This window comes from Triticum urartu, chromosome 2A, assembly GCF_056163025.1.
Source record: "Triticum urartu cultivar PI428250 chromosome 2A, HENAU_Tu73, whole genome shotgun sequence".
Classification (NCBI taxonomy): domain Eukaryota; kingdom Viridiplantae; phylum Streptophyta; class Magnoliopsida; order Poales; family Poaceae; genus Triticum; species Triticum urartu.
In genome coordinates, this window is record NC_141874.1 from 678749369 (window position 1) to 678762673 (window position 13305).

Genomic DNA, 13305 nt, shown 5'->3' on the forward strand with positions numbered 1-13305 from the left:
CGGGGTAGGGCAGCGGCTGCCTGTACTCCCAGTGCCACCGCGCTTGGTGCACCGATATGTGCAGACATCGGCAACCTGGGCGGACACGCGCCGGCGGCGGAGGAGGAGGGGGAGGAGGAGCACGGGAGGATGAGGCACCGCGGGTGCACTTACCCTTGACGCAGCTGATGTCGAAGAGGCCAATTGCTTGCTAGGGTTTGATGGTGTCGCCGGCGAGGAAGCACAAGAGGGTGGTGGGGGCCAGATGTGGACGGAAGTGGATGAGGCCGGCCCCGCCGCACGCGTGGTTAAAAAAGGACGCTTCCACTGGCTGACTAGCGGGCCCATCGTCGGTGGTCGTCATAAATTAGACGACGAGCGGTAGTTGGGTGGCCTACAAGTGGGGCCGCGACGGACACCGAGGAGACGCGCGGCGCGTCCGTTTTCGTCCGCGCCGACACATTTCAGGCGCAATTTTGGGCCGGAAATGGATCGGCGCGGACGCCAGGCGTACTCGATTTGTGTTTGGTTCGGCGCGTTGGGCATCCACTTTTGTCCGCGCGGCCCCAAATGAATGCAGGCGGACAAAATGGGTCGCCCCATTGTAGTTGCTCTAAAATAATCAGAAAGTTGGTATTATCTAATGATATTTATTTGGCATTATAGATATAAATATATTCTGTGTAGACTTAGCCAAACTTTACAAAGCTTGGTTTTTGGAATACATGCACACACTGCACTTTATTAAAATAAAAAGAATCACACCTCCATCGCGCAGTGAGAAAAGAAGCCACTCCTCCACACCACACATTCCCACCCGAAAGAAGCAACAAACCTGTGAACACGGAGTCCTACAGGGTGACGAGGCAGTACACCCGGCCCCAAAATAACCGACCGAGCTTCAGTGATGCGTTTGTGTCAATGACAAGCGGGCCCAGCAAGTGGCCGGCCCACATGTCACTCACCCAAAGGCAGGAGAGGTACCCAAGCTCTGTCCCAAAATCACCGCGTCCTGCTCGTCGAGTCTCTCTTGTGTCCTCTGTCTCGTCTTCTCCCCCCACCCCACTCCCCCACCCCCACCCCCAGCCGGTGTGCAAGGAAGGCCCAACATTTGGTACTGCAATTTCCCTTTCGCTTGCTATTCTGGCCTCGCAGTTGTTCTTGTGCGTCCTAAGGTGCAGATTTCTCGCTGTGCGGACCTTATTCTGAGCGAGTTTTCGACTGTTCTTGCTGCCTTCGATTTGCTGTGCGATTTCCAGATAATTTTACCTTTTTCGCAAATGCTGTATCCAGAGGACCAAAGATAACCCCCGTGGATTTCTTCCCCGATCTCTGGTTTTTTTGGGTGGTCAAAGGCGACCCTTTCCCAGAGAGCACAGCAAATGTTCTTTTCGGAGGTTTGGAAGAAAACATTTTTCTAACCTAGTTTTTTTTCCGTGGAAAACCCTAAACTTTTGATTCTGGGATGCTTGTCCGAAAGAGCAGGTTCAGATCTTGCGACTCCTTTTGATTTTTTCTTGTCTTGAAAGCTGGAGAACATGTTTTCTTGCTTTTTATGCTTTCTTCTGGGTACATGCCAGGGGAAGTACAGTACTACTCCCCTTTCAGTATGACTGTTCTTGCTGCTTGGGGTCTGGTCAGGCCGTCCCAGCCTTCGATTTGTTGTGCGATTTCCAGATGATTTTACTTCTTTCGCCAATGCCGTTCCCAGAGGACCAAAGATAACCCCCATGGATTTTTCCCCGATCTCTGTTTTTGGGTGGTAAACGGAGCGCCCTCACTTTGTGACATTTACCCCCCCCCCCCCCCCCCCCTCTGCTATTCTAAGGGGGAAAAACACACTGCATTCTTGTCATTAGGCAGTACTTCACCCGGCGCAAGTTCTATTCTTTTTGGAGGCTTGGAAGAAAGCATTTTTCCTGAATTTAGTGTTTTTTTTCTTCGAAACTCTAAACTTTTGATTTTGGGATGCGTGTCTGAAAGAGCAGGTTTAGATCTTGCGACTCTCTTTGTTTTCTTCTTGTTTCGAATGTTGGAGAAATTTTCGTTTTCTTGCTATGTTTTATGGGTTTCTTCTGGGTAGTACTCCTACATACAGGGCAACTAGATTTCAGTTTTGTGGGGTGCTAATTGCACAAATCCCTTCACTCACCTGATTAACCGTTTCCCTTTGCAGACCAGTTTGAAGGACAGTGGTGCTGGTTCTTACCATCTCGGCGTGCTCCATTTGCTAAGGTGAGGTCTTCTCTGCCTGTTTCTTGGATCTCATCAGTGTATCTCTAGCATTACTCCCTGATTTTTACTCATGTTCAAAATTCACTTTAAGTACTCCTTTTTTCTACATAAGCACCTGAATTTTAACTCATGGAGGCACAAACTGTCAGATAAAAGCCATAGCTAACCACCACAACAACACTCGTACTAGAAGTCTTTTTTTAGAAAAGACTCGTACTAGAGTTCTAGAAGTATAACTTGTATGATATGCTGTGGAACTGTGCGCATGGTGTGTAAATGCCGTGATACTCTGTTGGCTACTGGACCTGCAGACTTTATGGCTGAGGGCATGGCAATGGCCCGCGCTGGATCATTGGTTTCAAAGCTTGAGTCCAAGATATGCTATCATAGGGATGCTGCCCTCGAGTACATGGAAATCAAGGCTGTTGTTGGTGAAGTCATGGAAGAAAAGGAGATGCTCCAGCAGGATTATCGTGGTCTGTAATCTCTTTCATATGGTTCTCTATTTCCAAATTAGTTTCTTATAGGACCCCGATAACTCTTGTGATCATTGGCATGTGTCACAACACATTGTTGAGAAGCTTCATCATTGTCGTGCATCTGTTTCAGTCTTGGACTATTTAGTGCTAAAATATCAGTTTTGATGTGAAAATGTCATGGTAACTGGGGACGTTTTGGCAGCACTGAAAGATGAACTTGAGGAGGCAAAGAAAACGATTGTGGAAGTAAACAAGGAGCTTGCAGCAGGAAGCGCGGAGACCTCTCTCAGTAAAAAGGAGCTGGAGCTTGTAAAGAAGAAGCTTCAAGACTGGGAAGCTAAGCAAAATCTACCTGAGCTACTGAATTGCTCTGCTTCTGAGCATGTCCAGCCTAGTAATAGTAAGGTAATCACACCAACGTATAGTAAAATGTGTTGGTTTCGCAGTGTTATCTGTTCATTATTTTTTCTACATTTTTTATCTGTTCATCATATTGCCATGCCATGCAACTTAACACCTTCAGGAGTTATATATCTTTTGTTGTAGTCTACATATATGCAAAAACAAAATATCTTCAGTCTATGTAACTTGGTAGGTTCCTTTCTGTCTACTGTTTGTCCTTGATAAACCATGTCTTGCTTATAAAAGTTTTGGTACGAAGCAGGGGCAGAAAAGATCAATGAGGCACCAGGAAGTGCCTTCTCAAGGTCCTCTGGGAATTGATGCTCACAAGTCTGACCTGGCAGAAGAGCGTCCTGGGAGCATGCTGGTAAACAACCCCATTGTTGGCCAAACCTCAGTTGTTCCACCAAACACAGATGATGACGTGGTGGCCCTGCGTGAACATCTGATCAAGGTTTGCTCAGAGCCATGGAATATTTCTCCAGATATATGTAGATAGATATTGCATAGTTCATAGATATGGTAGCCGATGTGACATGTAAGTCATTGTTCCAGCAATTCCTTGAAATCGATAAATACGGCGGGCGGATCATCGGGATAAAGGAAATGGGCAAACTGAATGTGAAGGCGTTCGAGATTGCTTGCGCTGAGAAGTTCCGTACAACAAAAGCCGCTGATGCGTCTAGTAAGCTGTACTCACTGTGGCAGCAGCGGATCACTGACGTAAGCTGGAATCCCTTCAACATGGTCACGGTCGAGGGCAATCATCAGGTATGTCAATTGACAGTTGTGGAAAGCTTCTTGGCATCTGACCAGTTGTGTTTGACCAATTATCGACATTAAAAGATCATGTGCTGCTGCATTGTCAGGAGGTTCTGAATGTCAATGATGATAAGCTGCAAGAACTGAAGAAGGAATGGGGAGAAGGCCCCTACAAAGCTGTCATCAATGCGCTGATGGAGATGAAAGAGTACAACTGCCTAGGCGACAGGAGCACCGTCTATGAGCTATGGAACTACAGGGCGGACCGGAAAGCCACCCTAACGGAGTGTACTGAGTACATGGCCGATCGTGTGCAAGAACTCACAGTGGTCAAGCGCAGGAAGACTCGCAGGTACATGCATGTAGCTGATTTTTCATTTTGGCGATGATAGGATCTGAATGGCAGCTGAACGCATACATTACTGTGCTTCTAGTTCAACCATACCCATACGCTTGTGTTCAATCACCTGTGTGGCATTTACTTGATCTTTAATCATCTGAGAGCCTTTCATTTTCCCTAGATTCTTTCTTTTTGCCTATCATTTTATTTGTGATGAATCTCGCGGCATCAGAACATCAGCCTATATGGCACATGAATCGTTGACACCCACCTTAGAAATCTCAAGGTAAATGTTTCGGTGATGCAGACAGGCAGATTAAGGCCTGACCTGGTGATCCATGAAACATCAGATCATTGCAACAAAGAAAAACCCCACACTGAGTTCTTGGTGTGCCCTGTCATGATTTTCTTTTCTTTTTGTGTGATGCAGGTAGGCAAAAACATCAGATCATTGTTTGTTTTTTCTTTTCTTTCCTGAAACAGTTTTCTGTTACAGCAATGAAAGCTTGCTTTGTCTAAACAAAAGTTTCCTTTATCCTTTAAACAAGAAACTAGGGTCAAAGTCGATACGCTTTCTAAGCAAACGTGCATCTGTGCTACTGAAATCACCAAAGCAGCTTACTTGTACCGATCATTGAGCTCATTGGTTCCCTTTGTATTGTCATGCAGGAATTAGTGATGGCTCCTGCAAGATGCACTAGCAAGGAAAAGAGGTTGCCAGACCCCCCTTAGTAGTAGTTAAGCAGCAAAACTGTTGTGAGTGTGCTTTGAGTAATTCTTAACCTGGCTGTAGCAAGAGAGGGGAAACTATGAGAGCAAGCCCTTTTCGTATTCTTTTTTTGCGGGGAAAGCCCTTTTCATATTGTTGGACCAAGTTGTAGCTTATGACTGTCTGTACCGTTCTACCTTATGCTCACCTCTATCTAAAACAATGCTACTCTGATATTTGAAATTCCTGCATTCGGATTTCAAAACACAGAGCAAGTGTGCTTGCATGTTTAGGTTGTCAACTCTTTAAGTCTTGCTGAATTGCATGCACCAACATGGTTGTCATTATCATGTTTCAAGTCCGTTGGGTATCTAGTAGCAGCAAAGCTTGCGAGAATTTTCTACAAACACTTTTGAATAAATTTTGAATTGCAAACATGAAAAATATGGTAACTTGCAAACATAAATTCTGAAAAAATTCAGAAGAAAAAGTAAGCAATTGGATGAAAAGAACGAATGAAAAGAGAACATGAGGACTAGGAGTTTACTTTGGATCCTTGAGATTCATCGCCGTTCTCATCATCTCATGATTCCTAGCCTTCGCCTCTGCATGGTTTAAGACGCCAAACCATGGAGATTGGCGGTTTTTTTACTACTCCAGAACCCGGGTATTCCGGATCGGAACAGGCAAGCCGCGTCCGCGAGGAGCCCAATCCAAATCTGAATGGGCTCGCCACACACACGCCCAGCCCAGCCCAGCCCACCCGGCCCACCAACACGATGAAAAGTGGACTATCCGCAGCCCAGCATCAACATCGCCCAGAAACTCAGGGTTTCCTTCCTTCCTTGGACCTCCACGCCGCCGCCTCCTCCTCCTACCTTGTCCAGACGAACCACCGCAGCGTTGTTGCCGGGAGTGCCTTCGGAGAACCACAGCTCTGCCCCCCGCGCCGCGCCTCCGGTGGCCGCTTCTTCCTCGACCCCGGCATAGGTAAATCCACTCGCTCGGGCCCTCTCCCCCTGCGTTCTCTTGTGCTCCGTGTGCCCCACGCCCGTCCAGCCGTGGCAACAGTTCGGCATGGCCTGCGTTCTGCGACAGTACAAGTTTCGCACTGCACACTGATTAGTTCAGCAGAGCATGCGTATGTACGTATTTGTAAGAACACACAATCTTTGTGGCGCTTGCTGGCCATTGGGTAAACAAATGACTTGGTGTCGATTAAGTAGAGGGTCCCTCTTCGCCAAGCAATGCATTTTCTTTCTTTCTAGAAACGGTCTCTTGCGCGCAAGTGTTCTCTGTTGGGTGATAAGTCCAGATGTATGGGTGCTTCGTTAGCAATGTGAATGGATTATTGATATGTGACGCATTTGCGATGCCAACATTTGTGCTCCTCGTGATTCTGTTATCTAATAATTAGTGTCAATGTTGAAGTAGATCTTGCCCTCAAGTGCTCAAGCCCCAGCGTCTCACCCCATGGCGAAGAAGAGGAAGCGCAGCTCCGATGCTCCCGCCTCTGCTGCCGTAGAGAAGCCTGATGACTCTGCCCCTGAGCGGCCGGAACGCACCCTCTTTGGGTTCAAGGACTCGGCCGCCAAGCCTGCTCCTAAGGACGCTGGGCCGCTCTTCCGGAACAAGGAGAAGGTGCTCATTACGTGCTCCCGCCGCATCATTTACAGGTCAGCGCAATGCCCTCGCTGCTCCGACTTCTGTGTCTGTGGTGGTGCTTGTTAGACCTATGCTTTTGTGGGGAGACTTTAAGTGTTTTGTGGATTGGTTTGCGGTGTGCGTAGGTACCGGCATCTGATGCAGAACGTGGTGTCGCTGCTGCCGCACGCCAAGAAGGACAGCAAGGTTGAGTCCAAGCAGAGCAAGGGCAGCGCGCTCAACGAGCTGGTCGAGCTCAGGAGCTGCTCCAGCTGCCTCTTTTTCGAGGTACTACACACATACTATGCTCGCTGCCTGCTTGCTAGCTTGATGGAAATAGTTTATCTTCGACCACCTCAAGGTTGCCTACTTTGATAGGAGAAGTACATAATAGGAACATTAACGGTTGCTAAATCATACTGCATTTAACATGGAACTGGTTAGTTGTTTGTGGTGTGAAATCAACTTCAGAGTTAATTCTGATCCATATCATTGTTCTGGTGTGAACCTTACTGAGCTTTGTAATCCACACTGTCTGTTATCTGTTTCACAATGTTTAAAAGTTGTCAACTCCACGTTGTTTTACTATCGCTCTAAAATTAGACAATTTAAATATGCACTAGAGTTGCTAATTCTTATATTGAAGCATCTTCTGCGTGTATATTGCAGTGCAGAAAACAGAAAGATCTTTACCTTTGGATGGTCAAGTCCCCTGCAGGGCCATCAGTGAAATTTCTAGTCAATGCTGGTATACTCTCACACCAATAGTAGTTATTCAGTTGTTTTACCATGCACTGCATTTTGTACTGTGTGTATTTTTATCGTGATGATTCATCTACTAATGCCCAACCATCCTGTAACATTTACGTGCAGTTCACACCATGGAGGAACTGAAGCTCACCGGCAACCATCTGAAAGGGTCACGTCCTCTGCTAACATTTTCTTCAAATTTTGACCAGCAACCTCATTGGAAGCTCTTGAAGGAAATGATAACACAAGTACGTGATGATTTGGCTTGTTACATTATGCTGCATGTGTTATCAGCATTTTGAACAAAGCTGATATTGACCTGTATTAAAAAAGAAAACTTCGGTTTTTGCAAGATCAATTTATTCTTATTTAGTTGGTGTCAAAAGAGGTTAAACTTGATTTTTGATGCATGTTTACGGTAAGATCATATTTGTCCACACAGTAGTTACAGACTAGCATGTGGGTGTAATGCATCCACTATTGCTCTTTTTTATGTTTATAATAATATAGGCCTCTGAAGGAAGGATTCATATTTAATAACCCAGGCTATATTAGTATAGCAGAGGTGATAATATACTTCGACATAGTCAAATTAGTAATCCAGTGGAGACATGCTCTTCTTTTAATGATAGACTGTCAGAGCTAACTCATTGCCCATTGCTGTAAATGCAGGTTTTTGCTACTCCAAAAGATCATAGGAAGGCAAAACCTTTTCATGATCATGTTTTTGTGTTCTCCATTGTGGATGACCACATTTGGTTCAGAAATTACCAGGTGATGTCTTGGTCTTTAGAGTTTTGATTACGATGAAGTTTCAATACTTAAAACCTGTCAAGTTATTAACACCATCTGAAACTTATCAAATGATATACTTGACAGATATCTGTACCCCACAATGAGATTGACAAAGTTGATAAAGGAGGCCTAGATAAAATGACACTTGTTGAGGTAAAAGTAGTGTGAGCTTATATCTTGATGGTTTATATAACTTGTTTGCTAATCAATATTCTAATGAAATTGCTGTGTGTAGGTTGGCCCCAGGTTCTGTTTGAATCCAATAAAAATATTTGGTGGTAGTTTTGGTGGCCCCACATTGTTCGAGAACCCATTCTATGTGTCTCCCAATCAGGTATAGCTTGCTTTCACCAGTTGATTTGGACTAAGTACATATATTTCAGACATCTTTGTAATGAAAATCTGGTCTTACCTCTTCGGTCATCAAGGAATAGTTATATTATCTGTTTCTTGTGTTTCTTTGCTTGAAATAAAAGTTGAACTGAGAAAATCGTCAAGTTGAATGATCTGTAGTGTCATGTTATTTATTGGTACTGCTGGTGCACAGTTAGCTTTATTGTGTTCTGGAATGGGATTTGATATCAAATATGGTATTACGAGGAGCACATTTTTCATGAAATGAGATGCATATCGTGTTTGCACCATTGGAATGGAACATTCAAATGCGTGTCATCCATTATGTTTCTCTCAGATACAGTACTCCTTGTACACTACTGCTCCATTCTGTTGGACCTAACTAACTAATCATGATTGATCTGCAAACCTAGAATAGATTAGTGCTATCGTCTGGTTGGTATCTTTTTGTGGTTCTGGGGAAAAAGATTTACAGCTCACCAGGGTATGCATATTCATGTATGCTTTGACATGTACTGATCCACACCCGGGGGTTAATAACGGTTTCATTGATTTGGAGCACCAGATCCGCGCACTGGAGAAACGGAAGAAGGCAGGCAAGTACGCCAAGAAGGTGAAGGCCAAGGTGAGGAGGAAGATGCACGAGATGGAGAACACCCTCGAGCCCGACGAGTTTGCTGATCTTTGGAAAGGGGAAGACTAGCTAGTGCGGGCGACTGTACCAATGAATTTGATCGTCAAACCCATGCATGCTGGCTATCGCCAAGCACTGAATTTTGCACTATTATGTGGTAGTTCTGGTATGACAATCAAAGCATGTGTTTTATTATGTAAACAACTGGATTTCGCTCTTGCTCATATCCATATCGCCTTGCTACTGGCTGTGTGTTTCACCTTGTCTTTTGCCACTGATATACTAGTTGCAAGCAAATGAGCAAAGCCTGTAAAAACGATTGATACCATCTCATGTCATTTTCCGCTAGGATCAGTTGATTAGAGTAATATTTGGAGAAGGTATTTGCTGTGGCATTTCGTGCCTGCATGTTATAATACATTGTTTTTCGTATACTATGGTTTCTAAAATACTTGGCCTGAATTCTAAGTCTCCAACAAACAGGATGTAGGAATGATTTTCAAAAAAGAAAAGAGAGAGTGCTATTAGGACACCACTACTGTAATTTTAGCTTTGTTTGGCCACGAACACGAGCACGTGGGACGTCTCAGGCGGGCAAAGCGGCCTCGCCGCCCGCGCGCGCCTTGCAGACGCAGCACTCTGCCGCTCCACCTTGACCCCCCATGGCCGCGGCGCGCCGGCCGTCGAGGTAGTGCTGGTAGACGTAGGAGAGGAACCCCCAGACGGCCATGAGCATGGCGACGGCCTTGATCCCCGTCATCCGGTCCCCGAACAGCACCACGGCGAACACCGGCACCAGCGGCAACGACACGGTGCCCGTCACGTTGGCGAACAGCGACGACACCCTCGTGATCAGCCGCAGCGTCGCCACCGACATGGCCTGCCACGACACGGCCGTCCCCACCAGCGTTGCCACGTACCTCGCCCTCCCGTCCTCGAACGCCGCCATCTCCCCCGGGATCGTCCGCCACTCCCCCGACGCCAGCAGCCCGCACACCGCCACCGTCGCCGCCACGAAGTTGGTGCACATCTGCACCCGCAGCACCCACCGGAGCGTCCTCCCCCGGACCGCCTTCTCGAAGGTGACCTCGAAGAGGGACAGGATGAGCGCGAACACGGCGGAGGCAGACAGCGTCAGGATGAAGCCCAGCGTGTACTTGCCGCGCGGCAGGTCGGCGGCGGAGGTGCCGTCGGAGGAGGAGCCGACGCCGAGCAGCGCGGCCGAGAAGGTGAGCACCACCACGGAGTTGGCGATGAGCGCCGTGAAGCGCTGCGCGTTGATGAGGCGGGAGGTGACGGAGTTGAAGGCCAGCTGCGTGGCGGCCACCAGCGCGAAGGTGGACACCGGCAGGTACTGCAGCGCGTACGAGTACATGAGGTTGTCGAAGCCGATGAGGGTGCCCAGCCCGAGGTAGATGGGCACCATCTTGGCCGCCGCCGGCCGGGGCTCGCCGACGGGGTCGCGCGGCGTGAGGAGGAGGAGGATGGCGAGCAGGGGCGAGCCGCCGGACTGCGTGAGCGTGGCCATCCACTTGCTGTTGCCGCCGGAGTTGTAGTAGTAACGGCCCAGCAGGGTGGCCACGGTCTGCCCGCAGAGCACCACGAGCATGTCCAGCAGCACCATCAGCCACCACCTGACGCCGCGTGTCCCCGGCCGTCGTCGCTCGGCGGCCTTCGGCCCCGCGCCGTTCTCGCCATGGCCCGATTCTTCTTGCTCCGGGACACTACCTTAATCAGTGGACAGAAAAGGTGACGTAATTTTAGTGAGTGGATCTCTTTAGTACTCCCAAAGTGCATCAGTAAAGCCCGGTTCATTTTTGCAGAAGAAACTGAAACTGAGTTCTGATTGTAGGCCAGGGCTACGTGTTTCTGCTTTGCTTCCATTCCAAGTTCCAACTACTGGTTTAGACATTTGCTTGTAAGAAACAACTTCTGAATTCACTCACATGAAGATAAGATGACCGGTATGGTATGGGTGCTCTGTATTTATTTCCACTCTCCAATGATTTGCTTGTCTCCAATCAAATACTACCACATGAAAGCTACATGCACGACGTGCAGAACTGCAGATGTAATGAGTGAGGTAGCTCCTTTTTCGATTGCTTTTTTCTTGGCGGAAGTGTTTAGGCGGCGGATATTTTGAAGAAGGTGGAGAAATTACATGTGGATGCTTGTTGCTAGTTGGTAAATTTACTGTGGAACTGCGTTGCTAGCTAGTTGAAGGGCCGCGACCAGAGCAAGAACAGGCCATGCCAGACGCATGGAGATCGCCGGGCACCGTATCATGACGACCATTTTGACAAAGAATTACCGCCTTCCCAAGATTACCGGTGGGAACTGGGAACGCAGCCAGTTAAACATCACGAAAACAAATTGTTTGCACCATCAGGACTGACCGAAACAGCTGATACACATAATCACGCTCGAGGAACGCAAGTAGAGGAGGATTACCTCTGACCTGGAGCTGGATTTCCTGAGGACTCGACATGTTGCTCCAAGAGCAGAACGAGATGGTGTCTGTATCTGCTCGCCGTTCACCTGTTGTTGTTCTTCCTCCACACCCCTCGGCCCTCGCTAAGTGAGTGCTACGAGCGATGGACCTCTGGCTTCTTAGCAGCATATATATTGACCAGGTCGCCCAATTGTTTCCAATTGTTTGATGCCAGTGAGCTCACATCAATTTCCACCATGATTGGGTGATATTTATTTTATCTACGGTGGAGGACCCCACGCCAACGGGGTAAGCAACTTTGGTCTACATGTTTGGAAGTCCTGGCCCCACATCTCACTCAAACCTGTCATGCGCCGTCCAGATGATGCATGATTGAGGTGCATTAGTTCCAGCTTGACTAAGGCACACACGTGATAGACTTTACTGAAACGGGGCTAAAATATTTTGTCTTGTAGTACCATGAAAAAAGAAGAAGAGAATTGCCAAATTAATTTGGTGAAATCAGATAAAAACTGCTACAAATGCCGTGAAGGCGCACCGCCTGTCGATCTGGGCATCAAAACAAAATCCACCCACATTGTTGAAGAGAGGACCACCATGAAGGTCGAATGCAAACATCACCATCATCACTCCTCTCCGCGCAAGCGTCTCAGAGTTCACTGCAAACAAGTATCAACGGTGCCCCTACCACAGCAACCGCACAAAACCTACAAGGAGCTATGCCAAACAACGGACCACCAACAATGGCGACGAAACAATTCTGACTTTAAAGATGATCACATGCGGAAGAAATACGCATGATTTGCACGACCCAAGCTAGACCTCCTCGAAGTATACCTGGCCAAACCTCGGGCCGGGCCTAGCCAAGCCCGAGACAAAAAACCTAGGCCCGGGCCTGGCCCGGGAGCAGCGTCGGGCCGGGCCGGGCCGAGCTTCCCATGGCCAGGACTACCTCGAAGACCACCAATCAGCTATCAACGTCACCGCCTAGGCTCCATCGAGGTAGCCCCGACTCCATGATGACACATTGAGACAAAGAGAAACCTACCGGACACGCCGAACATACTCGACTACCAGAGCCCTGCCGTGACCATACACAACTCGCCATCATTATGGTTGCCAAATCAGACGTTACACCGGACAAAGGTGAGCAATTTTCCTCACAAACCATGTGAAGCAAGCCATTGTCGGTCCCATCATCCCCGCCGGCTCCAAGACGATGCCTTCAAGGAAGCGGTGCACAACACCACCACCACCTGCCTCGTGGTAGGCCTGGCACGACGGCTATGCCAAGAGGCGGCAAGGGCATCCACCGCGTGCTTCATCTCTGGCTGCAGACTGTGTCTCACAGTGCTTTCCCGCTGGCGGTCATGGGCGATGCATTGCAAGGGAGGAGGATGTGAAGGGACTGGTGTTGTGGTGTGGAGTTAGCCGGGTGTGGCGCCTTTATATAGCGGATTCCGGTGAGGCGAGGTGTCCGGGTGCGTCAATGCGCGGCGCTGAAGTGGGTTTCTCAGCCGACGAGCTTGCTTAATGGCGGCAGAAGAACGGTCAGCGGCATTGAATGGGTGTGGTAGATATCCGTCCGTCCCGTGCAGTCACATGTCTCCATTGAACATGCGCGGACACCGGAGACGCATCGCGGGCGGCATCATTGGCCGCCGCGGCGCTTCAATGGCAGAGGCAGTGAGAGGTCGCATCAGCCCCGAGCCGTCTTCAATGTTGAGCGGCACGCTGTACAGCGGCATGAATGCGGGCAGCTGGTGCCGG

The 13305-nt window shown here is 48.3% G+C and overlaps 3 protein-coding genes across 8 annotated transcripts; 2 read left to right on the plus strand and 1 right to left on the minus strand.

Annotated features, from left to right (window-relative positions):
- The first annotated feature begins 935 nt into the window (after positions 1-935).
- Positions 936-5207, plus strand: LOC125539663 (protein INVOLVED IN DE NOVO 2). Of its 4 annotated transcripts, none has more exons than XM_048703167.1 (8): positions 936-959; positions 2156-2214; positions 2526-2690; positions 2896-3098; positions 3355-3549; positions 3651-3866; positions 3965-4209; positions 4867-5207. In XM_048703167.1, the coding sequence occupies exons 3-8, from the start codon at positions 2531-2533 to the stop codon at positions 4871-4873; spliced, it is 1026 nt and encodes a 341-aa protein (XP_048559124.1). In that variant the 5' UTR covers positions 936-959; positions 2156-2214; positions 2526-2530; the 3' UTR covers positions 4874-5207. The 4 variants fall into 4 exon arrangements, with proteins under 4 accessions (XP_048559124.1, XP_048559122.1, XP_048559125.1 ...); XM_048703165.2 differs by lacking the exon at positions 936-959 and adding an exon at positions 970-1093; XM_048703168.2 differs by lacking the exon at positions 936-959 and adding an exon at positions 974-1093 and having other exon boundaries at positions 3358-3549.
- A 499-nt stretch (positions 5208-5706) lies between these two features.
- On the plus strand, positions 5707-9339 carry LOC125539664 (ribosome biogenesis protein BRX1 homolog 2). Of its 2 annotated transcripts, none has more exons than XM_048703170.2 (9): positions 5707-5896; positions 6338-6582; positions 6697-6838; positions 7220-7298; positions 7424-7548; positions 7973-8074; positions 8180-8248; positions 8331-8429; positions 9015-9339. In XM_048703170.2, exons 2-9 carry the CDS (start codon positions 6380-6382, stop codon positions 9150-9152), a joined length of 957 nt encoding a protein of 318 aa, XP_048559127.1. In that variant the 5' UTR covers positions 5707-5896; positions 6338-6379; the 3' UTR covers positions 9153-9339. The 2 variants fall into 2 exon arrangements, with proteins under 2 accessions (XP_048559127.1, XP_048559126.1); XM_048703169.2 differs by having other exon boundaries at positions 6341-6582.
- Positions 9340-9448: 109 nt separating this feature from the next.
- Positions 9449-11731, minus strand: LOC125539662 (putative purine permease 11). 2 transcript variants are annotated; one of them, XM_048703162.2, is made up of 2 exons: positions 11535-11731; positions 9449-10811 (listed from the first exon to the last, which is right to left on the minus strand). In XM_048703162.2, exons 1-2 carry the CDS (start codon positions 11701-11703, stop codon positions 9670-9672), a joined length of 1311 nt encoding a protein of 436 aa, XP_048559119.2. In that variant the 5' UTR covers positions 11704-11731; the 3' UTR covers positions 9449-9669. The 2 variants fall into 2 exon arrangements, with proteins under 2 accessions (XP_048559119.2, XP_048559120.1); XM_048703163.2 differs by having other exon boundaries at positions 9449-10807; positions 11535-11666.
- Positions 11732-13305: the final 1574 nt, after the last annotated feature.